The sequence below is a fragment of the Protopterus annectens genome, chromosome 1.part0 (assembly GCF_019279795.1).
Source record: "Protopterus annectens isolate FY-2018-M chromosome 1.part0, PAN1.0, whole genome shotgun sequence".
NCBI lineage: Eukaryota > Metazoa > Chordata > Ceratodontiformes > Protopteridae > Protopterus > Protopterus annectens.
In genome coordinates this window covers 1579500201-1579527476 of record NC_056725.1, presented here as the reverse complement: position 1 = coordinate 1579527476, position 27276 = coordinate 1579500201, and the positions used below count along the sequence as shown (strand labels likewise).

At 39.7% G+C, this 27276-nt stretch overlaps 1 protein-coding gene across 4 annotated transcripts in view; it reads left to right on the top strand.

Moving 5' to 3' along the window:
* QKI (QKI, KH domain containing RNA binding) overlaps positions 1-27276 on the top strand; it is a 1466119-nt gene that overhangs the window by 1058627 nt on the left and 380216 nt on the right. For all 4 annotated transcript variants that reach the window (XM_044068030.1, XM_044068032.1, XM_044068031.1 and 1 more), the window contains exon 4: positions 5938-6081. In XM_044068030.1, coding sequence (XP_043923965.1) covers positions 5938-6081 — 144 coding nt within the window. The remainder of the gene's footprint in view (positions 1-5937; positions 6082-27276) is intronic.

Below are 27276 nucleotides of genomic sequence, written 5' to 3'. Positions count from 1 at the left end.
GTTACTGGGTCTGTGCTCAGAAGGCATGCTTGGCTTAAGGAGCAAGGTTTGCCTGATCATGTTAAAGCTAAATTGTTGGATGCTCCCTTAAATCAGGACCGCCTGTTTGGCAACAAGTCTGAGGAAGTTCTTAAAAAGATGGAAAATAAAGCTAAATCTATGCAAACTGTTAAAGATTTCTTCCAAGTTCAGCCTCCTAGATTTAATAGGCACTGGACCTCAAAAAATTGGTCCTTTCCAGCCCATCCCAGGTCTTTGCAAGCCAAACCCAAACACAGCAGAAACCCCATTTTTCAGTCCCAAGGGACACACAAGACTAGACAGTGGGGGGTTTCTGCACCCAATCCTGGGAGTAGTAAGACTCCCCCTATGGAAAACTGTCTCAATGACTTGCTTTTAAAACTACCAAGCACTTCCCAACTGAATGCTCCTTTAGGCGGAAAGATTGGTCTGCAGGCCAAAAACTGGGAACTCATTACCCAGGACAAATGGGTTTTAAATAGTGTCCCAAGGATACAGATTTCATTTCCACGTTACCCACACCAAGCGGGTGGCCAGATCTACCCCCAAATCAGTGGGCAGAGGCCCAAAATCAAGTACTCTCTCTCTTGAACATGGGAGCTATTCAGCTGGTACCAGAAGAGGAAAAGGGACAGGGTTTCTATTGTAGACTTTTCTGGTACCCAGAAAAGGCAATACATGGCATCTTATCCTGGACCTTTCTATTCTAAACACCTTTCTGGTGATTCCAAAATTCAGAATGATGTCTCGTCACCAGCTGCTTCCTATGCTAGGCAAGGATGCATGGTTGGCAACACTAAACTTAAAAGAAGCATACCTGCACATCCCTATCAGGGAGTCTTGCAAAAGATACCTATGTTTCAAAGCAGGCTTCATGCACTGTCAGTTCTCTGCACTTCCATTTGGCTTTGGCTTATCTACTGCACTCAGAGTATTCACAAAGTGCCTAGCTCCAGTCATTGCATTTTGCAGGCAAATAAATATTCAAATATACCCATACCTGGACGATTGTCTAATTCAGGCAGAAAGCAAGGACATTCTTTTGAATTATCTGGCCTTTGTTCAAAGGGTACTGACTTGTCTGGGGTACACAATAAACGAAAAAAAATCCCAACTTGGTACCCTGTCATCAATTATATTCCTGGGAGCAAGCTTGAATCCAGCTTCCCAGATGGCTTTTTTCACACCAGAGAAACGGATTCATTTGACAGCTTGCTTCAAACAAGTGGCCACAAAAACCCAGCTATCTGCAAGACAAATACTGCAAGCCTTTGGGTTCATGGCCTCCTGCATTCTTCTAATTCCATATGCAAGGCTGCATATGAGGAAACTACAATGGTATCTCAAAAGCCTATGGTGTCAATATTCACAGGCTCTAGAAGCAAGGATTCCTATCATACCTTGCCTACGCCTAGAGTTCCTTTGGTGGGCAGAGGCCTGCCACCAAAACAGGGGATGACCATTCACATTACCCCCTGCCATGCAAATCTTAACAGACGCATCAGACTATGCATGGGGGGCTCACCTGGCAGGGAAGTGCATTCAGGGCAAGTGGAACCCAAGTCAAATGCACCTGCACATAAATCAAAAGGAAATGTTAGCTGTACAGAATGCTCTGACAGCCCTCAAGGACCACATTCTTCCAGGACAACTAATGGTAAAGACAGACAACACCACGATCATGTGGTACATAAACAAGCAGGGGGGTACACATTCTTACCCCCTCTGCAGACTAGCCATGCCATTGTGGAACACAGCCTTGAGCTACCAAGTGAATCTACAAGCTCAATTCCTGCCAGGAAAACTAAATACACTGGCAGATGGACTAAGCAGAAACCTCATGGATCCACACGAGTGGAAACTGGAACCAAGGATTTTCAACATGTTGACAAGCAAATGGGGGAGCCCAGATATAGACCTGTTTGCCTCTCCCCAGAACCATCAACTGGACAAATTTTGACAAGGATTCCCCACAAGCTAGCTTGGAAAGTGGATACTCTATCCTTCAGCTGGAAAAACCTATCAGTTTATGCTTTTCCTCCTCTGCCTGTGCTCTCCAAGGTCCTACTAAAGATCAAACAGGACAAGCCAAGGACTATTTTAATTGCACCAGACCGGCCTCGTCAACACTGGTACCCACTCTTGTGCAGTGTGTCACGCCTGGCTCCATGGCACCTGCATCAGACTCCTTCCCTGTTGTCTCAGCAGGAGAACCAGATTCTGCACCCTCAGCTGCAAACCCTGAACCTAGCAGCCTGGCTAATTACCTAATCTCTCCTTTACCATCCCTCAGTAAATCAGTGATGGATATCATTTCAGAGGCAAGGAGGCCTAGTACTAGAAAATCCTATTCTGCAAAACGGAAAAGATTCTGTTTCTGGAACCATTCTCAAAGAATGAACGCAGCAGTGCTCAATTTACCTCAGATTCTACAATGGCTTGTCTTTCTCCTCCATCAAAATTCATACCTCAGCCATTTCAGCTCATTATAGCACAGAGCCTCCCCTCTTCTCTCACCCACTGCTCAAGCAGTTCCTCAGAGGGGCCAGAAATTTAGGGCCACCCAGGAGAGCTCCAACTCCAGCCTGGGATCTCACTCTTCCTCCTTTTGAGCCAGCTGCTACTGCAGATTTAAAATTTATTTCCTGGAAAACAGCTTTCCTTTTAGCAATCACTTCAGCTAGAAGGATATCTGAATTACAGGCCCTTATGGCAGTGGAACCTTTCATCATCTTTCATGCGGACAGGGTGTCCCTCAGAACCGATCCCTCCTTCATGCCCAAGGTGGTATCCAGTGTGGCTCTTAATCAGTCCTTTCATTTGCCTACCTTCTTTCCTAACCCACCGAACAAAGGGGAACGAATACTGCACTCTCTAGATGTGCACAGACAGCTTAGATTCTGCTTGGACAGGACTAAACCTCAAAGGAAATCTGAACAACTGCTGGTGGCATTTGTTGCAGGGACAGAGGGGAAAGCTATTTAAAAGCAAACCATTTCAAAATGGATAGGCCACTACATTTATTTCTGTTATAAGCACCATGGGAAACCTATCCCACAGGGCATTAGACCCCATTCAGCCTGGGCTGCATCAACCTCTACAGCCTATCTCAGGGGCGTACCTACTAGGGGCATCCTAGAAGCTGCTACCTGGCGTTCTGTAAATACTTTCACCAAGCATTATCATTTGCCATTTTTCTCTAAATCCAGAGCTGGCTTTGCCACTGCAGTCTTGCAGGACCTTATAGCTAGTCCTAATTCTATTTAAATTCCTCCTCCCAACCTTAGCTTTGGGAATCTACCCAAATGTAATGACTGCAACAGTGAAACATGAAGAACACAGTACAGTTGTGTACACTTACCACAAATGTAGATGTTCGACTGTATTCACTGTTGCAGTCCTGGTTACCCTCCCTCCAGCCCCCTTTCTTCTTTTGGCTATACCTCTACTCTCACTTACTATGCTCTAAAAGCTTTTTGGTGCATTTGCTTTTTTGTTGAAGGTATATCCTTGTATTTATAGATTTGATTGCTTCCCATTAGGGGGGCACCTGACATCTGGAGCAAGAAAAACTGATGTAATGGCATCGACTGCATGTTTTATACCCCTTACGACCTGACATCATGGAAGAAGGGACAGCAACTGATGCAGGACCCAAGACTTTGTTAATCAGGCCGACTGAGGGCTACTGCAAGCAGATAACCCAAATGTAATGACTGCAACATTGAATACATTCGAACATCTACATTTATGGTAAGTGTACGCAATTGTACTTTACTTTCTGTCTTTGGTTCACTCTATCACTTTCAGAACAAAATGTTGTCAATTGGGCTTTTATTGTTACCTAGAGTCTTCACAGCTTTTCAGATAGGGGCTCTGGTGTCTCTGTACCTGGATGACTGAATTTATCCCTGTTCATGGACTCTCTCTAGAGGTCACTCTGTAGTATATGTTCCTTTGGATGCAGTCTGTAAGAGTCAAAATAAATTGTAAGAGGTCCTCCATAAGGATACAGATGGTCTCCAGTGTGTCATTCATGCTGTAGGTGAGGCCTCAGGAGAGCATGGTCTTGACCACCTGAGTGAGTAAATAGCACAGGATCTAGGCTCAGACTCTCTTGTGATTTCTAGGTTTGACGGCAGGTGTGATTTTCATCTTGCTGTTTTGAACACTAGATGGTGCAGGTATTACTGCAGACAGTGAAGTGTCAAGGGCTTTAGAAGTAGTACACATATGGAGCTGCTGCTAATGACAAACCCTTTTCGCGTTGTTCTGTAATGCTGCATTATCCCAACATGACCCTTCAGCCAGACTCATCGTAGAGTTTGGTGATATTGACTCTGCTGACCGTTTGGGGAGATACTTTGGTAGAATGTGTTCCTACCTGGAAAAGTCTCTCGGCATCAACCAACTGAAGATGAGCAGTGCTGCTGTCCCTGAATGCTTTGCAGAAACAGCTGTATGGTGCCTCTCTTTCTCCAGTCAGACAGCCAGTTCATTGTATTGTATCTAAACAAGCATGGTGTACAAATTCATATTCCCCTGCAAAGGAAGCAGTGACGGTGTGGCACTGGACCATAGATGGGCTAAACTTTTCCCAGCTGTTCGTATTTCCAGCAAATGAGCTGAAAGATGGTCTGAATCAGGCTTTCACCTTTCTCCTAGACTTCCATATTCAGAGTTTGTGTTTGGTTAGTGTCTTCCGGAAGTGAGGGTTCTTTGAAGGTCATCCCATTTTCTGGTCAGTCAGTGCAGCAGGGAGAGCAGTACTAGTGGCGGATGCAGTCTCATGTGCATGAGATTCCTGCATGCCCTCCCGATATTCTCACTGATCCCATGCTTCCTTCCAGGATTTATGAAAGGAAAACCAAAACTCATTGTCACCTCAATGAGACGTGCATAGTTGCAGGATGTGAAGTCCCTAGTGATATGTGAAAACTGCCCATACTTTGCCATGGATGTCCCCCCCAGTGCTTGAGAGGAACAGTCTGCTGGTGCTCAGGGCCTGGCTTGTGTAATTTAATCTGAAGATGATTCTTGCGTACCTCAAGCAGCTCATGATCCAGGTCTGAAATATTCTCCTGTGAGGGTACATGTGGCGCTGTTGGGTCCATCAGGTGTGTGCATTTTGTACTGTTTAAATGTCATACCACAGTAGGCAGTTAATCTTTTGCCCATCTCTCACTCTGTATCACCAGTCTTCCAAGTCACAACACTAGTAACCTTAACATCATATGTATATATACAGGTCATGTTTTTTTTTAAAAAAAAAAAAAAGAGAGGCGTGCAGGGCAGTGTCTATGAAGACCATTTGGTATTGTATCCTTGATGATCACAGATGCTCATTAAACATATTCATTCTGTCATTGGTGGTGTTTATGTTCTCCATATGTGCAGCTAGGCTGTTTGAAGAGGACTTCTTCATCCTTTGTTTGAAAAAATATTTTGTGTGCTGTTTGGCAATATATTGTAACTGGACTGCCATACTGATTACATCTCCCGGGATCCTCACGCGTTGAGTGAGCGCTGAAAAAAAAAAAAAAAGAGTAAATAGCTGAACTTATGAGCTGTCTGCTTGTTGTGTTCTGTAAACTCTTCGTGGTCTCGCTGTGTTGTAAGAGCCATGTAGCAAACCAGCATCTTAAGTGATGCCAGCACTGCTTGTATCAGAAATATTAAGAGCTTAAATAAATGAAATGACAAAAACATTTCAGGATGTTTTAACAATATTTCTTTCCCTGCAGACAACTTTAATTTGTAAAGTAGATGAACTATAAAGACTTTGAGTGTATTGACTTGCTGTTTGGACTTTCACAACCTTGGCTTCATTTTGAAATCCTTATTTACATGTTAGATGTCTCTTGGCTTCTACCACTTGCAGAAAGAGTTAACCTGTTTGCTCTGATTGTCTCCTAGGAAGAACAGAATAGAGGCAAGCCCAACTGGGAGCACCTAAATGAAGATCTTCATGTATTAATCACTGTGGAAGATGCCCAGAACAGGGCAGAAATAAAGCTGAAGCGAGCTGTCGAGGAAGTAAAAAAGTTGCTAGTACCTGCAGTAAGTCATTAGATTCTCAGAATTTGTGCTTTACTGTATGGAACTTGATGAAATGTAATAAGCTGTGTGGCAGGGGACTGATAGCAGGAAAAAGAAATGCCACTGCCAGCTAAAGTGGTAGAAACTGATTAGTTCTGGGCCAAATGCCACATAACTCTTAGCTTGAGTATGATGTTTTTTCATACAAGAAAGGCAAGGGTCTAGTTTTCCAAAGTGCTACATTACTGCAAAGTGCACATTGTGAGGCTGGCTAGCATGTCCTTAATTGTGCTGAACAGAGGAGGAGGTAGTAGATTTGTGTGTGTGCGTGCATGTGTGTGCGTGCGTGTGTGTCAGTGTATTGCTTTTTGCTATGCTGTAGAGCATGTAGTTGGTTTAAGTTCATAGCTCTGCATCTGAAACTCAGTTTTATACAGTGTGCCATAAAAGGTAGGTAGTGCTGTAGTTTGTATGTAATACACTGAAACTGTTTCTAGTCTGCAGCATTTGCATTGACACAGCCACAGAATCCTGTATTGCATGTTATTTCCCTGTTTTGAAAGTTGACGTTTTTAGTAAACAAATGATGCATTTCTGAACCCCAGACCTTTATTCTAATTATTTAAAAATGTGAATTTTTACTATACAACTTTCCTTCCCCCTCCCCGAGATTCACTTTTTCACTGATGACAGATTTAAAACTTGGGATTCCTTATAGATAGGTGGATTACTGAGTAAAACAGTGAATTGTAGGGTGATTTTAGTCCTGTTGATAAAAATGATTTTACAGTATTTTGCAGTTCAAGTTGTAGGTACATCAAATTAGATAGCACTGTTAGCCCCATCCCAGTATAGCTGCCCCAGATCAGCTTTAAACTGGTGGTCAGCAAAGATTCTGGTATTTGAGGTACTTGCAAATTAGAATGATTCAGCAGTGTTCATTATGATGGCGCTTTTGTGGAGCAAACATCATTTTGTAGTACTTTAATCTGGTCTTAAGTCTTTTGTTTTTGTTAACCGTGAAAGTGCCCTAGGCAAGACATTGCCTATTGCCATGTGCTTCAGTGAATACATTACATTAAAAAGGTGTCCCGGGGAGTGTTTAAAAACACAGTACGTTATCGAGAACCACCTATGTCAGTAGTAAGAAAAATAGTGTGCAGCTCTAACGTGTTAGCTTAGATAAATATACGGTCTGTTGTTTAGGGACAACAGACAGAAGTATATCGGGGTGAGATTCAGAGACGCATTGCATACTTTGAAGACTTGATGTACAATAAAATAATGCATCTGTTACCAGTTTAATCCATTTCATAACCTATCCTGTATTCACTGACTCACTATGGTAGGGGGTTACATGTCATATGAGACAGCAAGTGCAGCACATACACACAAGCTTCAGAACAACTTAAAGTAGTTAGTCAACCTTAGCAGAATGCTTTCAAATATGGGAGAAAACCAATACACTACAGAAAAAAAAAACAATACACTACAGAAAAAAAAAAACAATACACTACAGAAAAAAAAAAACCAATACACTACAGAAAAAAAAACAATACACTACAGAAAAAAAAAACAATACACTACAGAAAAAAAAAACCAATACACTACAGAAAAAAAAAACAATACACTACAGAAAAAAAAAAACAATACACTACAGAAAAAAAAAAACTCAGTAGCATTTCTAAAAATGTATGAAATATTCTAAACTTTTGGGAGGCAGTGCTGGTCTAATTGTAAACTTTCAAGTTACAACTTGCAGGTACTTTTCTGCCAGTCATGGTATAGCAGTAAGTAAAAAGCCTGCTTCATGTAATCAGCTTTCTTCTCAGAGGCATGAGTGTAAGATGACAAGTAATGTAAGCCTTATGAAGTATAGCTTTTGCCAGGAGTGACTACCATTTGTTTTAGATTTATACTAGGTTTTAAGGTATGCAAAAGCCTCAAAACTTGTTTGATGTATCCAGTAAATAGCCGTTTGACAGAATACAAGAAGTTCTACTACTTGGTACCCTAGGCAAGACATTGCCTATTGACAACCCTTCTGTTTGGCGCTTGTAGAAGTACTTATAGAAGTTTTTAGTTGAACAAAACTGCTGCACAGAATTAAAAGTAACTTTAGATTGTTTTGTAATCCAGTTTCACATGTCGTGGGTTTGGACGCGAGAACTACTTGGAAGAGACTTATGCTGAACATGTCTGATCTAGGTGTACATTTGGTAATGGAAGCAGCTGTCAGGATCTGTAACTACATACTAGGTTATGTTTAAACACATACTTCTGCCTAACTAGGCATAACTCTGTATTACATACTTTTTATTAGATGCCAAACTGCGCCACATTATATAGCAATCCTCAAGGTCACTACTACACCTCTAGGTTGCACACTATAACCCCTTGTTCAGATTTTGTCTGATTTGTCTTTTGCAATTTAGGCACTGTAGTAGTTTCTAGGCATTTTAATTCAGTGACTACTCTATGATTAGTGCGGAAATACTTGTCAAGAGCAGAAGAGGTATGGCATTGTGAACTGTTAGGTCATAATCACCATCTTTTACAATTTCTGGAGGCACAAAATGTGTTTGTTGGGGGGGTACTGTGGAAAGGAGAGGCAGTTAACTGAAAATTTTACTAGAGTTCCATCTCATGAGTGTTACCGTTAAGGTATTTGGTGTATGATCACACGGAGGATTCTGAACGTCTGCATTAGAAGTCTTATCTTGAATTGTGGGATGGGAGGTACAGACTTGAGGAAAGGAGAGTTTCCCTTACAGTGACTTCCTTCAAAAGGAGAATTTGTAGATGGCAGACACTTTACTGCATCATGCAGTGTCTGTATTTGTGTCACAAGTTGCTTGTTAGGCTTACTAAGAATTAGTAGTATTGTGACCAATGTCTCTAACTTGAGGAGTAATATTTACTGAGTATTGAGAAGGAACAGCTAGACTTCGTGGCTTCTAATATTATTTTACCCAGACTATCTGCATATTCTTACTGTATTCTGTGCCATACATAATTAGGGGCAAAAATGTTTGTTGTTAGACCAGGATGAAATGGTAACTCTTAAGTTAATGAAGTGCTGTGTACAAATGATATGTGGTGAATCAAGCGTACATTGCCAAATTAATGAGCCTGTGGTATGTAGATAATCTGATTACAGAGAAAAATAAAATAAAAAAAGCAAACACAAACATGGAATCACCAATTTAATAGCACACAGACACAAAAGTCCCAACGATTAAATGCTTTCACCATAAAAATGGCTTCATCAGAGTAACATTGGATAATGCAAACATCATTTAAATAACATATTCCCCTGACAACTGACCAATACACATTAAATGACATCATCTCATTGGATTAAGAAGCAATTAATTATACCTTTGGTGTAACAACATAATTCAACCAAAATATAAAAAATATCTTATAAAATATGCATAAAATAAAACTGTACTTATATAAACAAGAGCCATACAGTCAAAAGCATTAAAGTACATATTGATGCGTATATACATTATTGAAATATATAAAATAATATTTAAATCACAGTTGCTTTTGCCTTAAGTATAGGAAGAATAGCTATACTATCATTTAGGCCTGGTGGATGCATAGCATTTAGCCTAAATTGCCACATGGTCTCAAGATTTTCCACCTTTAATTTTAAATCACCTCCTCTTTCATTGCTCTTCACCTTATCGATGTCAAAAAAGATAAACTTTTTAAAGTTAGTGCAACTTGTACTATGCTTATATAGTGCATTGTGGGCATCTTTAATTCTGGTGGCCCTAACATGTTCAGCTATTCTCTCCCTAAGCCTCCGTACAGTTTTGTCTACATAAAAACTGGTGCAGCTGATACAGGTTGCTACATATACTAGCATGTTGGTATTACAGCTGCACCTACCCGGGCAACTCTGTGAACATCTGTAACCAGGGATAGACTCATATGGGCCATTGTTGATATACTTACATGCCCTACAAGTCCCACACTTCTACATTCTAGATATTAGAGACTTACAAGAGGAATTCTCCATGATGTATTTGACATTCTCCCTCAGCTGTAAACTATCATAGGTTTAGAGTCAAAAATTTCCTTACATGAATTTTTGAGACCAGAGTGCCATGCATTATTGATGGCTAGAACAATGTCTTGAAGCAAGGTGGTTATATCTAAGAACCATTGTGGAAGAACTATCAGGCCCCCCCCCAAAAAAAAACTGAAGTTGAAAATAAGTGCGAGAAGCTGTGCAAGATGCATATGGCTTACACTACTGTCATTCTATTTATAGTGTGGGTATGGAAGTAGACTTTTATGATGGAAATGTTCTGAATTGGGCAGTCATATCATTATTGGTTCATGCATTTTGTTTCATTGCCTACAGTACAGCCTACTGGAAAATGTTCAAACAATAAATTTAAAATGCTAACAAGTGTGCTGTACTATACAAGGAATATAACTTAATAAAAGCCAGGAAGGTGTATCAAAGAAAAGAACACATGTATGTTTCTTGTTTTGTGTGTAAGGGGCCAATGATTTGAAAACAGCCCAAAGGTAATCTTTATCCACCACTGGCCAGGTGCATCCTCTTGAGCCAGGGTTCACACCACCAGGTGGCCAGCCCTACTGTGTGTGTGGCTGTTCTTCCATAACACACACAGACATGCTCGCCTGCACACACCTATGGCCACTTTAGAGTGTACAATCCACCTACTGCATATCTTTATAATGTGGGAGAAAATTGGAGTATCCAGAGGAAACCCACACAAACACAAGGAGAACATGCAGACTCCATTTACTGAACTAATGTATATAGGTACATAATTTATAGCTATATAATTTTATATCCTAAAAAGACTTAGAACTGTCTCAGAATTTTCTACAATGCCAATATATCACACAAGTCCAGTTGTTTGACAACACATTGAGATTTATGTAGTACTTCCTCTCAAGTGGCACAAAAATGCATTAAAGTCTTGGTGTATATGTGGGAGTAACAGTTTATAGTAAACTGTATTCCACTTATAAATATAGAATATCAGCTCATTTTTGTGTGCTGCTATTAAAATGTTATGATGTGTATTTTCAGTAATGGCAGAGTGTAGTCCTAGATGAGGAGAATGTATGCAGCAGGTGCATATGGGAGGTGCAAGCACTTTATTGTGCACATACATATGCCGTACAAGGGTGATTGCTTTGAAAGCACTTATAACATCTCTTCATCTACATGGAAGTTACTTTTAAGCCCGTTAGTGTAGGTTGAGGATTGTTTGAAACATTTTTGGAAAGTTGCAAGTAGGGATGTAGTGTTAGCAGTGTCCTGGCTGTTAACTACATTTAAAAAATAGTTATCCCTTTAAAAAGTGACATGGAGTATTACTAGGGTTTAAGGAATTGCAAGTCAGCTTCCAGATTCTGGCTTTTTGCCTTATAAGTGCAGCGATCCACAACCAATGCTAGTTTTGGGACATTTTTGGTCTCGGAACACCCAGAGCTGCAGGTTGGTCTTGAGATGGGGAGTTTTGGGCCAGAGAGGATTCAGGGGGAGAGAAATAGGTTTGTCACCCATGCACCACCTTTTGTTCTGCATTGAGTTAGGGCTGAAATGGGTCCGTTTTAGATTAGCCCTGGAATGATGATACAGGAATACAGTATTCAGCCAACATAATTTGTTTCAACAGCAAAAGAAAAGCTTATAAAACTCTGACTTTAGCAGACATTGCAAAAAAAAATAAATAAATTGCATGGAGGCAAGCCTGTACACCCACACCGCCACTTCAAGTATAACAACTGCAGTATTATGCTACCATGGTGTTAGCAGAAAACTTCCTTAAGTTATGTGATCTTGCAGATAGCAGGTATGCCTAGTCAAAAAACACATATTCAACTGAATGCATTGTGACTAAACACTGTTGAAATAAATCTGTGTGTTTGAGAAAGATGCTGGTAATGATGGCCATTTCTTGTGATTCTGACTGTTTGGCTTACAACTGTTAGCATTTGTCTTTCTGGAATGTGCATTTTTTTTCCATGTGGGTATCCCCATCTGTAAAGTATGAAATGCATTAGACACACCAATGTGAGTGGTGTAAAGATACAAGTAAATTTACCTAGAAGTGTATTCAGGATTGGCATACCAACGTACTGTGCAGCTTACTTGCATCACAGCTAAACATTCCGTTTATCAGAATGTAGATTATAGAAAGCTCCCTGTAGTCATGTCTTGACTGAAGCTGTTTAACAGATTCTGATAAAAAATGATAAATTTCCATGTACCAGGTTACGGTATTAATAGTTATAGAAACTGAATCCATTCCTCTCAACATCTTTGCTGAAGAGTTCTACACAAACCCCAAACTAATGGGAAGATAAAGACCCAGAATCAGAGATGTTTATAACTCTTACTGTCATTCACTTAAAGTTAATAGAACATTTTTTTCATAGACATACGTTTTTTGAACAGTAAGAAATAGGAAACACTGATTTCTGGTGTCGTGCCTGTTAACTGCCCGGATTTTTGAAGACTGTCCAGATTTTTGTCTCATTTTTGGTCTGTTCCTTGTACAATTTGTGGTTTTTCTGTCAAATCACTGAGGCTTGACGTCACTAAGTAATGACATACATTAGAATTTCAGACTTCATATTCTTCAGAAAATGCATGCCAACACAAATCTTGTTAGTCTAGCAACTTTCTCAATTTAGAAGAGTAATATTTAAAATCTGTCCTTATTTTTGTGCCTTGGTCCCCCCATTATTTTAGGCTTTGTCCATTTCTCTTTCATTAAGAGGCTGAGAGGTATGGCTGGTGTCTATATACTGATAAATCCTGAGTGATTTAAAAGAAAATCAAAAAAAAAAATGAGTGGGACATGGGGCAAACACGAGGCAAAGTCAGGCACATTCTGCAAATTTTTTTAACAGTTGAGAGGGAGCACTACAGCTGTCTCAAAATTGGCATTTATTGTATTTAGAGGAAAAGCAAAACTTGATTTTTAGCTTTGCTGTTTGTGTTCTGCTATTTGCTAATTGGGTCCTGGAAGTAAAAGTGCCCATTTTCTATAATTCCCTTGTTATTTCTCTTACTTAATCAGAAGTGAGACTATACTAAAAGTCATATATTGTTGGATAATGCAGTTAAAAATGTGCATGTTATCGAGTCAGCACTTGCTTTACTTTAATAGTCAGTATTCCTTTTGTCAAGCATTGTGCTGTACAGCAGTGTCCAGTATCAGTTTGTAAAACAAAAGAAGGCCAGCTGTTGAAAACCCAAGCATAGTCATCAAGAGAAATTATTCTTCTGGCAGGCAGATGCTTACAAAGTTCACCATTTGCCCTATTTCTAACCTGTGTATGTTGTAATGTCAGGTCAGCATTAATGTTTTTTCTGCCTTTCTAGTGCCACCTGCTCCAGCTTACTAAACTTGTCTTTTTAAAATTTCCTTTTGTTGTGCCCTTTCTCATGAGTCCTGGCTTTTACTTCACATGTTTAAACAGCTTCAGACAATTTTTTGTAGCAGAATGAAGAGCAAACTTCATTAAAGTCAGAATTATTCCCTTTGTGTATACAGTGCCATATTAACTGTTCTGGTGCAGAAGCCTTTTTATGTGTTGCCGTCTACTACTCGCATTTAATCATATTTGTGTCTGAATATGCATTTGGTTGCAATATTGTATTGAAAATGCTGATTATAAATACTTGCAAATTTTAAAATCAGTTTGACGAATATTGCACTTATATACTGACATGTATCTTATATTTGGTTGCAGTAGTGTACTGAATGCACTCTTGCTTCAGTTGTTTTATTTCCCCCTTTGTATATATTAACAAAATTCGGTAAACACGCAGTGCTATTTACTACGTTATTCATGCTTACCACCTTCTTCAACCAGCCTTACAGTTCTCTAGTTCTGCTGTTGCCTGACCTAGGCGATTAGCTCCTCTACTGTAAGAAGATGACACAAGGCAATTGTTTACTTGCAATTCTTTTTTTTTTAATATCACTTAAATGACTAGTACCTATTTGTAATGCATTCTGTTGACTGTAGTACTTGCTTACTGCGCGTTTATTTAAATATGTAATACTTTCTAATCTTCCCTTTACTACAAAGTGTAAACAAACGGATATACTTTTGGTGGAGTAATGTTTTAGAATATTGTGCTTTGCATGTAACAGTCTGTGAATTGTGTTCATCCAGAAGGTGTTCATATACAAGAATGTAGCTATTCGTGAATGTTTTCATTTCCTTAGCTATACAAAAGTATGTGCTTATAGTGCTTTGATAGTTTTCTTCCTTTAGAAATCTAAGCATATAAGGGAATGATTTAAAAATGCATTCAAAAGTAATGCAACTGGCCATTTCTTAATAAGTATGTTCTGGACAGTCACTTTACACTGCAACTCTCACCCCCTCCCCAACCTGTACTCTGTCTAGGGTGTGGTGGTTGACTGGCAGTTCAGCCATCTTGTATGTGCAGTTAATATTGTGAAAGACATTACTGTATTTATACAAATTAATAAATAAATTTCTGTCTTACACAAATAAAATCCTTTCTTTAAAAAAAATGTCTGCATGAAATGTAACTACTACATAAGATGCTACATTCGTAAATGAAATTATGTGGAAATGCAAATTTTTTTTTGCATTCTGTAAAAATGCACGAGCAAGTAGTTGTAAGTGTACTCCTACATATGTATGGGTTTACACACAGATTATTTTAGTCATCCATGTGCTACATTTGTGTTTATAATAATATAAACTTTCCATATATTTGTATACAGATGTATTTAGGCTTTCTTTTGCATTATTATAACATTACAGATACATATTTGCAATTATGCACATTTCTTCTAGCAAATTCCTTCAATTATGCAACCTTCTTGTAGTTTATTTTTAAACCTATAACTAATATGACCCTCTCCCAAAAATACATAATATAGAACTCTGGCCTTCCAGATATCAATCTTCTTCCAGTATGAACCACGTGTGCATGACTGATTCTTATCCGGATATGACTTCCTAATGAGGTGGACTATTATCAGGGTCTGCTTGTCTGACTTGCTTACTGAACAGCCTTGTGCCTTTACTGGTGCTGCCATCAACAAAATGGGTTTCCTGCCATGCAAGCAAACACTGCTACCACTTCACCCTCACCACTGCTGAAATGATATTTTTGTCTCTGAGGCCACAAATTGTTGTGTGTGATGACATATTGCACATCAAATTATTTTAACAGACAGCATACTTTAACTTTGAAAACAATAAAATATGGTTTCATTCAAATGCAAATCCTAGCAATTTTTACTAATTGAACCATCTAAGGACTTTCAGTATGTGCATACTTAGGAACACTGCCTCAGCAGAGAATGCATTGTGCAGAACACAAAAATGTGATTATTTCTATGATGCCTCACGACGTCACTGAACAGCAGTCCATGAGCACTCAGGCATGACTTTTACAGATAATAATATAATTACCTCTTCTGAAATAAAAAAAAAAAAAAAAAAAAAAAAAAAAGATTTTTAAGATGAGAAGAAATATCCGATGAACAGGGACAGTCGACCTTGCACCACGCAGCATAGTCCACAGATATCACTGCATGCATCAGAATACTCTCCTTTTTTGTAGAAAAAAAAAAAAACTGTAACCTGAATGGCATGCTGCATAGGTCTGTACTAGACTATGCATCTTTACCTGCACAAGCAATTTGCCACGCATGAGCCTGCCACAAGGGGTCCCTTACCACTGCTGCTGGCTGATCATCATTAGTCATAGTAGGACTGGAAGTGAGAGCTGCAGTCACAGCGTGGGTCAGTTCACCACCAGACTGGTGCACGATCGTGATGTGCAGAAAACAGCATGCAGTAAATATTCTGCATGCATTAGCTGGGTCATACTGAAGGGCACCCTCAGACTCATCCAGGCACCTAAAAATGACTTTTCAGGAGGCTGAAGACCCTCACTGGCAACACTGGTATGGAACAGGGATGTGTTATAGGTGTTCTGCAGCTCTCCTTGGGTTTCTCACTGGTGTTATGAGCCATGTCTCCAGCTGATATCCAGCATTACCTGAAAGCCAAAAAAAGAGGAAAGGGGAAAGGTGTAGGGAGACGAAACAAAGGAAAAGTGGTTAGTATTCAAGAATACATTTTGCCATGAATAATTGCTTAAATACAATAGAAAAAAAAAGAAAAAAATAACCAACAGGATTACCACTGGGCATCCTACTGTACAGGAAGAGGCAGTGTAGTGAACTTGTGTGCCAGATATGGGAATTGTGTAGTGCCAGGATGCTGGGCAGAGATGTTGGTGATGCACCCCCCCCCCCCCATGCATCACACACTTCCTGGAAATTGATGTAATGGTAGCCCTTCCTTTTGTGGTACCACTCCACCTGTGGACCAAGAGGGGCCTTAATTGTGGCATGAGTGCAATCTATCACACTGAGAACCTCATGGAAATAGGCTCAGTCCTGAGGTGACACTGGGCAATGGATGTTTTGATCCATGTGTACAGAGAGTACATCAAGAAGCTGCTTGCAGTAGAAACCTGCGAGATACCAAACACGCCCCAAGTCTGTTTCTACAAGGTCCTCATGGCAAGTATAATGAGGGCTGTGTACATACATTTGTATCCACAGGGATAGGAAGTCCACACATTCCTTCAGTACCTCTGTGGGTCGTGCTTACTCAATAAAGACCCTTATAATACCCTTGTCCACTTTTGAACCTATCAGGTATCTCCTAATTATCAAAGTTATAGTGAGTTATCTGCCTATAGCTCAACCTTCTTAGACAGTGAGTTCTGCTGGGCTCAAGCAGTTTTGGCTCACCCAAGATAAGCAGCTGACACAGGAAATAGCAAGGTTAGCAGCAAGTGACTTTATCATCATTGTGGATTGCAAAGAACGTAAGACTGATGAGACTTCCTTTTGTAAAACATATCTTCGGTTGTGTGGAAAAGTGAGAAAAAATTCACTATGAATCGCAAATAGGTGAGATAATGTTCAGCATATGCTGGGTTACATCAATCCTCATTTATATCTCATTACGAGTTCATTTGCATAGGCTTATTTATAGCCATCAAGGTCGGTGTTAGCATTTTGGGGGCTCCCAGTAAATGCTACGTTGGGGGCCCCCTGGGTACTTCAAGTCTAAGTTTCACCCTGTTTTTGCCACCCCTTGAAAGCAACCTTTTAATTCATGTTGCAGAGTTTTAGGACTAGTTCACACAGAGACTGAGTGGTGCAATGCTCTTATATTACAACAGGCTTGTGTACCACACTATGTTGGTGTATCTCACAAAGAGACATTTACAGTTACTCTTATTTAGTTGCAACAATGATATTTTACAACAGCTCTATGTACCAGTCTGGACTTGGGCGAAATGGAGCTGTAGCCACTGCCTACTGTTTCACCCCCCCCACACACACACACACGTAAAATCCTATACTTAGGTGCTCTCCTCTGCCACTCACATCATACACACAACTATTTTCTTTTGTTACTCCTCAGCTTTTTAAAGAAGCTATAACTTTCTATATGTTCTGAAAAGTTTTGTTTCTTTTTACACACCTTTTCATCCAATGATGGATGGCATGGTTAAGGAAAGAAATTCAGTGCATTTCTGTTCAACTTTAGTTTTCCTTGCAGCCTTTCAACACACCTCTCCTGACCAGGAAAAACACTTAGAAAATAACTCAAACTGTGACTCCCAAAGGCCTTATGACTGTAGATGCTCTGGGATGCACTTTAGAGCATTTTCCTAACCTTTAAATCCAATTGTGGCATAAACAAAAGTCATGAGTAAGGAGCGAATTTCAGTCTTATTTTTTCCCCTTCAAGGAAGACCAGTTGTTCCCAAGGCTTAATGTTTAAAGCTGACAAAATAGTTGCTAACAATAAACTAACAAGACAGCTATTGTGAAGATACGAATACTACCAGCTTTCCTAAACACCCCAAAAAGACGGTCACGGGTTGTGCATCCCCCTGGTGTTATAGTGGGATGAAACCAGAGGTTCAAATGGCCATAGTCATGTATTTCAAGATCATGCTGTCATTTATACACATACCATGCCTCCTCTGTACTCATGCCTAAGGCAGACACCTGTATATGTGCCTGATGTGCGATTGTGAGGAGAGTGAAAAAAAATAACGATTACAATAATCTATTCTACTTTGTGGGTCCTAGAGAGTTTACTTGCTCTACACATGCTATAGTAACCATCTTTTAACACCTTGAGTTTTGTGAGAAAAGAAAAAACAAAACATGACCACACTTAAGCTATAATATCCTCCTTTGCATACCCCTAAGGTTTGACTGTAATACAAATTAAAGAAGTAATGGACACACATTCCCAAGCCTCCACATAACCTACAGCACCCTTCTGTACACACGCATCCGAGCAGGGCTGATTTTAGAATGGGTGTGATTGAGAGCTGAGGCCACCACTGAGTCCATGTCAAAATCTAGGGTGTGGGACCCACCAGACTCCAAGAAGATCCAAGTGTCTGAATGTTCCGTGATATATTATAGCCTTTACTTTTGAAACATAATTACTTGTTAACTGCAATTTTTACTGCTACCTGGAAAACTAATGCGTGTGTCCTTGCATTATTGGGTGCATGCATAGATAAAAATCAGTGATATTTTACATATACACTCACTCCATAACAATACTAGTTTTGTACTTATTTCAGCAAATATTCCGTGTGTGTGTGTGTGTGTGTGTGTGTGTAATATATACACTCATCCATCCATTCCCAGTTTTGCACATGTGGTTGGGGATATCGCATCAACAGTGACCACAATCTAGAGCCAGAATATATACAACACTTGTACCTAGTTATAAAAAAGTAAAAGTAGACGTGAGCAGATGACAAACCAATTCCAGAACACTGCATTGATACAGTAGTAGTGTTCTGTCTGGGGTTATCACAGCTGGCCTCATGAATTGTAGAAGCTCTCTCTGACTGGAGCTGTGATGTAAAGGAAGTGCGTATGAGTGGAACTGTGGTACCTTGTAATGCATTTGACAGCAGGCAGAGAGACAGACCATAAACACAAACACACACCAAAATGGGTCATACTCATTCTGCATATGACAGCTGCTTTGATATCTGACTGGAGACGTGACATTCTGCTTTTTATTTATTTATTTTATTTATTTATTTGTTTTCAGTTTGATTACCATTGTAGTCCACTGGGCCAGAACGTGCCCATTTTCAGTGGAGGCCCAGGGAGAAAAGCTCCATAAGCAATACAATAATGGTTACATAATGTTAAAGGTAAAATACATGTGTAAAATTCATACAGTAAGGAAATGCAAATGCATAAAATGTACATCATAAAACACAGTTAACAGATAATAGAGAACACAGTTTACAGGCGTTTCCATTCAGCGCAGCATGATCAACTGTCTGTAAAATAAAGATCTGAGGTTTCTTGTGTTTTTACTTTAGAAGGGGGGCAGTTTGCATGCAGATGTTTTAATTAAATAAGGTAAATACTTGCTGTGCAGACAATAGAAATACTGTGATATCTACAATATTTACTTACTTGGAGTCAGGTGAGAGAATTGCTTAATCAGTGACTGACCGCTTAAGTCTGTTTTAGGAGAATAGAAATATTAGTTAGAGGGAAGAGTGGAGCAAGGAGTATGAAGAACTCATTGGGGAATTCCCTTAAATTTAGGTAGGGTGTAAGCAGGAACATTTCCATTTGGATGACGGGTATGAAAAAAGTTGGGTCTTGAAGGTTTCTGAGTTTGGTATAGTCCTAAGTGAAGGAGGGAGAGAGTTCCATTTTTTGCCTAGAGAGAAACAGAGTAGAAGCTGGCCAGCAGGTTGTTTCATTTACATGTTACTGATCAACAAAGCAACATAAAGGTATACTTGTGTATTTTTCTGACAGAAACTGTGACATGAGGGAGGGTTCCAAATGAGGCTGTGACTTTTTTGTATTGCACATTAAACCACAGGACAGGTGACATAAACACACAGAGACACAGACTGTCAGGTACACAGACTTGTAGACATACAGATAGACAGACACACAGGTACACAGACAGACACAGCCTTGGTGCATACAGTTAGAACACACTTGTTGCCAGGCATTACAAAGCTCATGATTTCCCTTTCTTGCCTGCCAAACCCATTGTAGGTCCTGCAACCATAGAAAGAAGCTGAGCCTGTTTTGATGGTTGTATCTTCAAATGGAAATGGTCCCCACTGGCAAACAGGCTTTACTTCATCTAGCTCAAGTCATATGCAGTTTACTTAGACATGACAGCACCAGGGCATAGATGCTTTCACGGAGTCTACTGATTTTGCCTGAAAACCAGTCCCACTGAGCGATGTCTAAACAAGCAGGTAATCTGGAGAGAGAGACAGTGCAAATCTGCTAGAGGGCCATAGGCAGGAGCATTGTTCTGTTTGCAGTTTACACCACAGAAGAAAGAAACATGGTAACCTATTGACAGATACAAGTTTTTTTTTCTGTCCTCAAAAACCCTAAGCAACTCAAATTGCAAGAATCAATCACATCCTTGCTTCATGCTTCCATGTTAAAAAAAAAAAAAAAAAAAAAAACTTTGCTGCAGCCAATCAGATCTCTTGCTTCACAAGTGGACCTGATTGAGGGCAACTTACAGACAAGTTTAAAAAAAAAAAAGGAAAAAAGTTTGCAATCACATGGTGACATCACGTAACCTTGTGGATGTCTACGAGGTACTTAGGAATAAACGAAGGAGAAGGCGAAACCTGTGGCTGCTGCTTGGGGGCCCTTGTTTGTGGTGAGATAATCAGGGGGCTCCCTGTGGCCATGGGTTCTGCAGGTGCCTAACACTGGCAATGACAGCCATCACTTGTCAGAGTAAGTGGCCTCTCTAAATCACGGTTTAGCTGCGCTAATTTTCAGACAGAGCTGATAGTCTAAAAGCTTCCTCGAAATGACTGTGAGTGCCACCCAAGTTCTTTGTTGCTGATACTACAACAAAAACAGTAGAGTTTGTGTACATTCATCATTAATGCATTGTTTAAATGCATCCCTTTTAATGACTTTTGTTCAGCTGAATTTGCATGAGCTGTATGAGTGATATGTTACTAGTGAAATTTTTTTAGTTCCCAATTTTTTATGCTAGACATCTTAGTAAGAGGTTTAATGTTTTTTTTCCCCCCCTGCATTGATTTTCTTTTGGATGTCTGACTTTCAGCAGATGTATTTGGCTGAAAGTCATTAAATACAGTGCCTTTTGGCATCCTTTATCATAATGAAACTAACATTGACTGGAATATTGTGTGATAAACTCTTACCATATGAAGCTTCTTACAGCTGCAAAGTGTGAATAGGTCATGAACAGTGTTATAAAGTTAGCTAGGTGAGATTTGTTCAAACAAATCTCATCTGCATATATAGACATTACCAGAGTTATGATTGTGTTATCTTTAAGTAGTGTATTGTGTTCCTCGACTGCCTTAGGCTGCTCTTTACTTGAGGCTGGCTTAACTTGCTTTACTGCTATACTAGACAAAAAGGTGGGCCAAGTCAACAGATTGCTAAATAGGTGTTGGTAGAAAAATAGGTTGTAAATTGAAAAAGTAAGGTGGAAGTTAACTAGATACAGTTTCTGTAATTTTATAATCGTATATCAAGAAATATATATGGCAGCTTCTGACCACTAAAAAAACAGAACCAAACAGCCATAAAATTAGATATCTGAACCCCATGAGTAAAAATTAAGTTATCTAGTAGAAGAAAGACTGTTCAGCTGATCAAAAATCATTTATTGAACATACTGGGTCTTTTCTGTTCGGGATTGAGATACAGTGGGGATCATGGAATTTGACTTATCTCCACTGTAGTCCAGTCTCTAAATTGGTATATATAATTATCAGGGTGTTTTTCACCTGCAAAACCATTGTTTCTTTTTTGTTTTCATTTTCGATAGGCAGCAGCTATCTGATCAGTTGTGTTTGAGTTGCCTTTCAGTGTTTTGTCTTTTCGATATATTGGCATGCATGTATATATATTTAGGTTTTGTGATTTTTTTTACACACCTGATGGATACGTTTAATCTAAAAGTTACCTGTTTATTTTCTTTCTGTTTAGGGTAATCCCCTCCACTGACGATTGGTATAGTTAATAATTTAATATGGGGTGATCGTGTGCGTGTATTTATATATCTACTTGATTAAATGACAGAGCCATGAAAGGAACTCTTTCTAAACACAAAACATTAACTATTTTAGGTTGAAACCTAAAATATATTACAAAAAAAAAGCATTTAAAAAGTGTTTTTTGCAGGTGGACAAGCCCCCCCTTACACACACCCCCGCACCCTGCTAATTATATATACCAACTATGAGACTGCACAACAGCAGGGAAGGGAAAAATTCCTTTTCCCAGCTATACCACAACCTCCTACAAAGAATGATGATGTTCTGCGATCAGCATTGTTATCAGTCACTTTTGCCAGCATTAAGAATGTTGCTTTACTTGAATGCTTGAGGAACTGCCCTGTTCCCATTGATAGATAGATATGGAAGCAGTTTCCCCCAATGCAATTGGATACACTTTCTTCTTAAAATTTACATTTATTGTCTATGAGAATATTTATTGGACAGTTTGACCTGGGATGTTTTGACCCCAGTTAAATTTAATAAATGCATATTACTATTTAATATTTTAATTAGGAATTTTACACACACATTTAATATATTATTTAACATTTTAATATGCAACTGTCAACTTATTTAACATATTTAATATGTAAATATAATTAAACAGGTTTTAACATGTTAACAGTAAAATCAATCGGGAATTTTACATAGGAAGTTAACATATTTAACACTTTAAACATTAAAATCATAAAATTAATATTAAAATTATTTTATATAGATAAAATGCAAATGTTTTAAAAAACAGTTTTAGCCCATTAAGAAATTGTGCAACCCCACATAGGTACTCTAAATTTGTGCGACTAGCACAATCTCTTGCAAATGTTAGAAGTCTTTGATCATTTGTTTGATATTTTTTCCTCTTTTTTTTGCTGGTTTTCGCTGTTCTTGCCGAATGTTATAAACTATTATAAAGCCTTGTTAACTAGGGCATAACAGTAGTATCAAACTGTATTCAAAGTGTTACAGATCTAGATATGGAATGTGTTAATGCAGGGGTCAAAACGTCCTGTACCCACAGATGTGTATATATGTGTGCGCATGCATACAGAAGTCATTGTATATGTCGTGGGAGGTCCTGAATGCATTCTGCTGTGCCATAGTTTATTTGTGCATATTAAGAAGTGTATGGTATTATTTACTGTTTTTATCATTCTTTAACTAGCTAATTTGTCATTTTCTACTCTCATAAAATGCATGGAAAGAAATACGAGGCAATGAAATAATGTAGCTCAGATGCAGGAGGTTCTAAATCTCACCATCAGGTAGTAATCTACAGAGCATGCCAACTTCATTACTGAAGTATCATAGACAGTCACTGCTTGTGAAGCTGATGTCACTTTTCTGACACTACTATTTCCTCCATATTTTCTGTTGCTCATTCCTGTCTCTCACAGTGCTGGTTCATAAATAATTCTGAAGTGTACTGATTAAAGATGCTGTGTTTTATGGTTGTGGTCTGCACTGTAACACCAAGCTCACATTGGGTAAACCTCTCCAGTAACCTGGAATTGTATGCCATAGCCAGCTGTTGAATGACTTGGTTTTCAAAGAATTGCAAAGCTAAATAATTTTGTAAAGTGCAGCTTACCTTTCCCACTGAGATGCTTGAAAGTTGTACTTGACAGTCCATTAGTATACCCCTGGGTTGTAGTAAGACGTACAGTTTGTTAGTATACCCCTGGTTTGCAGTAGGATGTATGGGTTGTTGGTATACCCCTGGGTTGCAGTAGGACGTGTGGGTTGTTGGTACACCCCTGGGTTGCAGCAGGATATGCATTTCACTAGTATACACCTGAGTTCCAGTAGGACTTGCACTTCATTAGTGTGCCCCTGGGTTGCACCAATTCTATGCAGCCTGCGTACTACAGCAAGATAGATGGGTGGGGAAGGGACAGGTGAGGACAGTGCCCTGAGACAAAGTGGCCATCACCTCCCACTGCAAACAGACAGCCTGCCTAAAGGATCCAGTCTCTGTCTTGCAGGAGAGAAGCCATTGTTTTGTGTTTAACACTGTGCTGTGTGCCGTAAAATGTATGGCATGCCCTTAGTCTCAGCATTGTGCAGGGAAAAATAAACAAGAAGGAGAAAAAAGTGGGAATGTAAGAAAGACAACTAGTCATATTTCTCCTTACTGCTCATCTAGCGTAAGGCAGTTCTTGCATTGACCTATGCTGATTCTAACAAATTAAAAGTCTTTTAGAGCAAGCATAAACCAGCAGAATTTTCACCTAATCTACAGAGTTGGAGCGAGGAAGGAAATGTGTACATTCCATCTTCTCAAGATTTGTGATCTTGGCTTTGTTATATATTTAAGATTTGCTGTTCATATTAGAGCTTTCATGATGAAATGTTTGCTAATATTAGTCTGATAAGTTGGGATTTCACTGGTGTGTGACTAAAGTCACTGAAGATTCATGATGTCCTATATGGACTGATCTGTTGTTCCAGGAACCTCTACATGAGTACTTGAGATAAATGTTATCAGTCAAGTCAAACCAGTTATCAGTGATATTAATTTTTGTTGACTGGAAGGACCCGGAGTCTATATTCCCTCGCAAGCCCCTAAGATGACAGAAAAAAGAACTCGCATGAGTGGCACAGTTTTTCACTGTGCAATGTTGGGCTGACTGCTGTGTGATCTATTTGGCAAAGGTAGAGCCTTCAGATTGTAGCATTTTACTACTGTCTTGAGAGAGTCCTAAACTCTGGATAGGTGTGGTAAGAGAGCAAACTACTTTGCTAATTGCAGCCAAGATCTTTCAACTGTTCATCTTACCTATCTAAATTCCAGCCCTTCCAAACAAATGTTGACCTGGAAAAGCTGGCAAGCTGCTGCAGCTGGCTGAGGGAGGATCTGATGGACAGTGGTGTATGTTTTTTGCAGTGGGCTTTTAACATAACCCACTGAAATTGTGGTAGTAATACAACAGTGTCACCAACTCGGGTATGTGCCTCTGCAGAGTGTTGTAGCTGGGGCAGGCATTTCTCAAGTTTAAGCTCAAGCACTGTATTCTGGATGCTCTGTTTAAGAGACAGGTGCTCTTAATTCAGTCTCCCCAAGACCTGATAGATGACCTCAGAAGGATCAGGCTGCCACTACAGTAGAGGACATCTCTAATCTCCTTGCACCTCCCCTTTTCCTCTACTAGATCCAAAAAACCCAGAAGAGGAAGAATACTCCTTGCTATTTGAGGGTTGTCAGTCAGCACATTTTTATTTTTTTTTCCCATTTCTCCTTTGTTGTCCAACATACTGAAGAAGATGGCTGCATTGGCCCAGCTTCAGTATGCTTGATTCTGATTTGGACCTGCTCTTTTGCAGGAGGAGGTTCTCATTCACCCTGGCTGGGAGAGTCCTCACATGGGACCCTTGTTTTCAAGATGTGGTCAACTCATGCTACATCTTCGATCGCAGAGTTTCTCCTCAGGTGGAGCTCTGAAGCGTGACTAAGCAGTTTCAAGTGGACCTCTTTGGGAAATCCCTGAGTAACTTGAAAAGTTTCATACAGGCCCTCCTACATTCAGAGGAGTTTGAGGGCTGCCATGAAATGTGAGAGGTTGGTTGTTTGTGTCACCTGCTAGTGTCAGATACTTCTTGCCAGTCCTTTGAGTGTTAGACATTTCCCACTTGCATCTTGAAGGGGTTTATATTTTAGTAGTTAAATTCATCATAGGTGGCAGCAATGGATGACCCTCTGGCTGGGTAGTGGGCCTAATCTGCTAACTGATTCTGTGACTCTGGTTGTGTCTACCCCACTACACCTCCCCACAGAGCAAGCTCCACATCAGTCATTTGGAGTTTTAAGTATTCCCCTCCTTAATAAGGGCCTTGAGTGAAGCTGCTTCTGGGGTTGATTCTGATTTTGTCAGGCAGAAACTCTTATGTGATTCCTGAATAGGTAAAGGCAAGTGGTTATACCCCTCCTCTCTGGGGAGGCAGTGCTGTTCTCCCAGTGGGGTCACATCATGGGCTCAGCTGTATACACTCCAAAGAAAGATGACTAGGTTGGTGGACTCTGAAAGCTGTTCCTTCTCACATTTCCTGGAGAATTAGATCTAGAGACCCAAATCTGGTCAGGTGGTCTTCACTAGGAGATGGACTTTTTTTTTTGCCAGTCAGGAGAATATGGGCACAGTTGAGATGGTAAGTGAATACACCTTGGAGCATGGCTGCCATATCACTTCAAGTACCAAAAAAAAAGCCAAAGTAATGTGTGATTTCCATGCAAAAGTAGACATTCCTGTATTTTTCTGTAATTTATGTTAAAGCAGTATCGTAGAGGGGGCCCCTGCACTCATTCAGTATTTGAAAGATGTGCCACCACAGCCCTCCTACTTTATAGTAATTCTAGGGTCACTATACCTTGGTGCAACTGACATACTCTGAGGTGCCATGGCATTTGAATTTGGTGTATATTTAACCATCTGAGCACTTTCATTCTTGTAGTTCTCAAGATCACAGTTGGGTCTTGACACTTTCAACAGGAACCCTTCTTGATGGTAGACCTTGTAATCTCACTGGAACTTGGCAAGAGGGAGGGGGTCCTCAGAAATGAATTAAGCTGTGATAGGACATGTGTCTTGTCTCCACGTGAACATGGTTCTGCAGTCGCTTAAAGTGAAACCCTTATCACTTCAGTTGAACAATGCAAGTGATCCAGACATGTTTCCAGCACCACTATGATTTGGGCCTCGATCTTTCCATAGTCAGTGTGCTTGTCAGTTATTTCTTTTTACACATTATAACCTTGTGGAAGGGCAGAACTGTAGTCTAATAATGTCTGATCAGGCTTCTCCTAAAGGGAGGATCACAAGTCCGTTGTATTCTAAAGGATCCTCTCCTCCATGGGACTTAAGTTTAATGATTGACAGGCTTGTTTGCCATTTTGAGCTCAGAATCTTAGTGGACCTGAAGTTCACTTCTTGGAAAATGTTCTATCAGTTGTATGTCACTTTTGTTTGTAAAATCTTTGTGGTTTAGTCCTCAATTTAGGAGATCTTATTGAACCTTTACAAGGAGTAGTCTCCCTCAAAACTAAC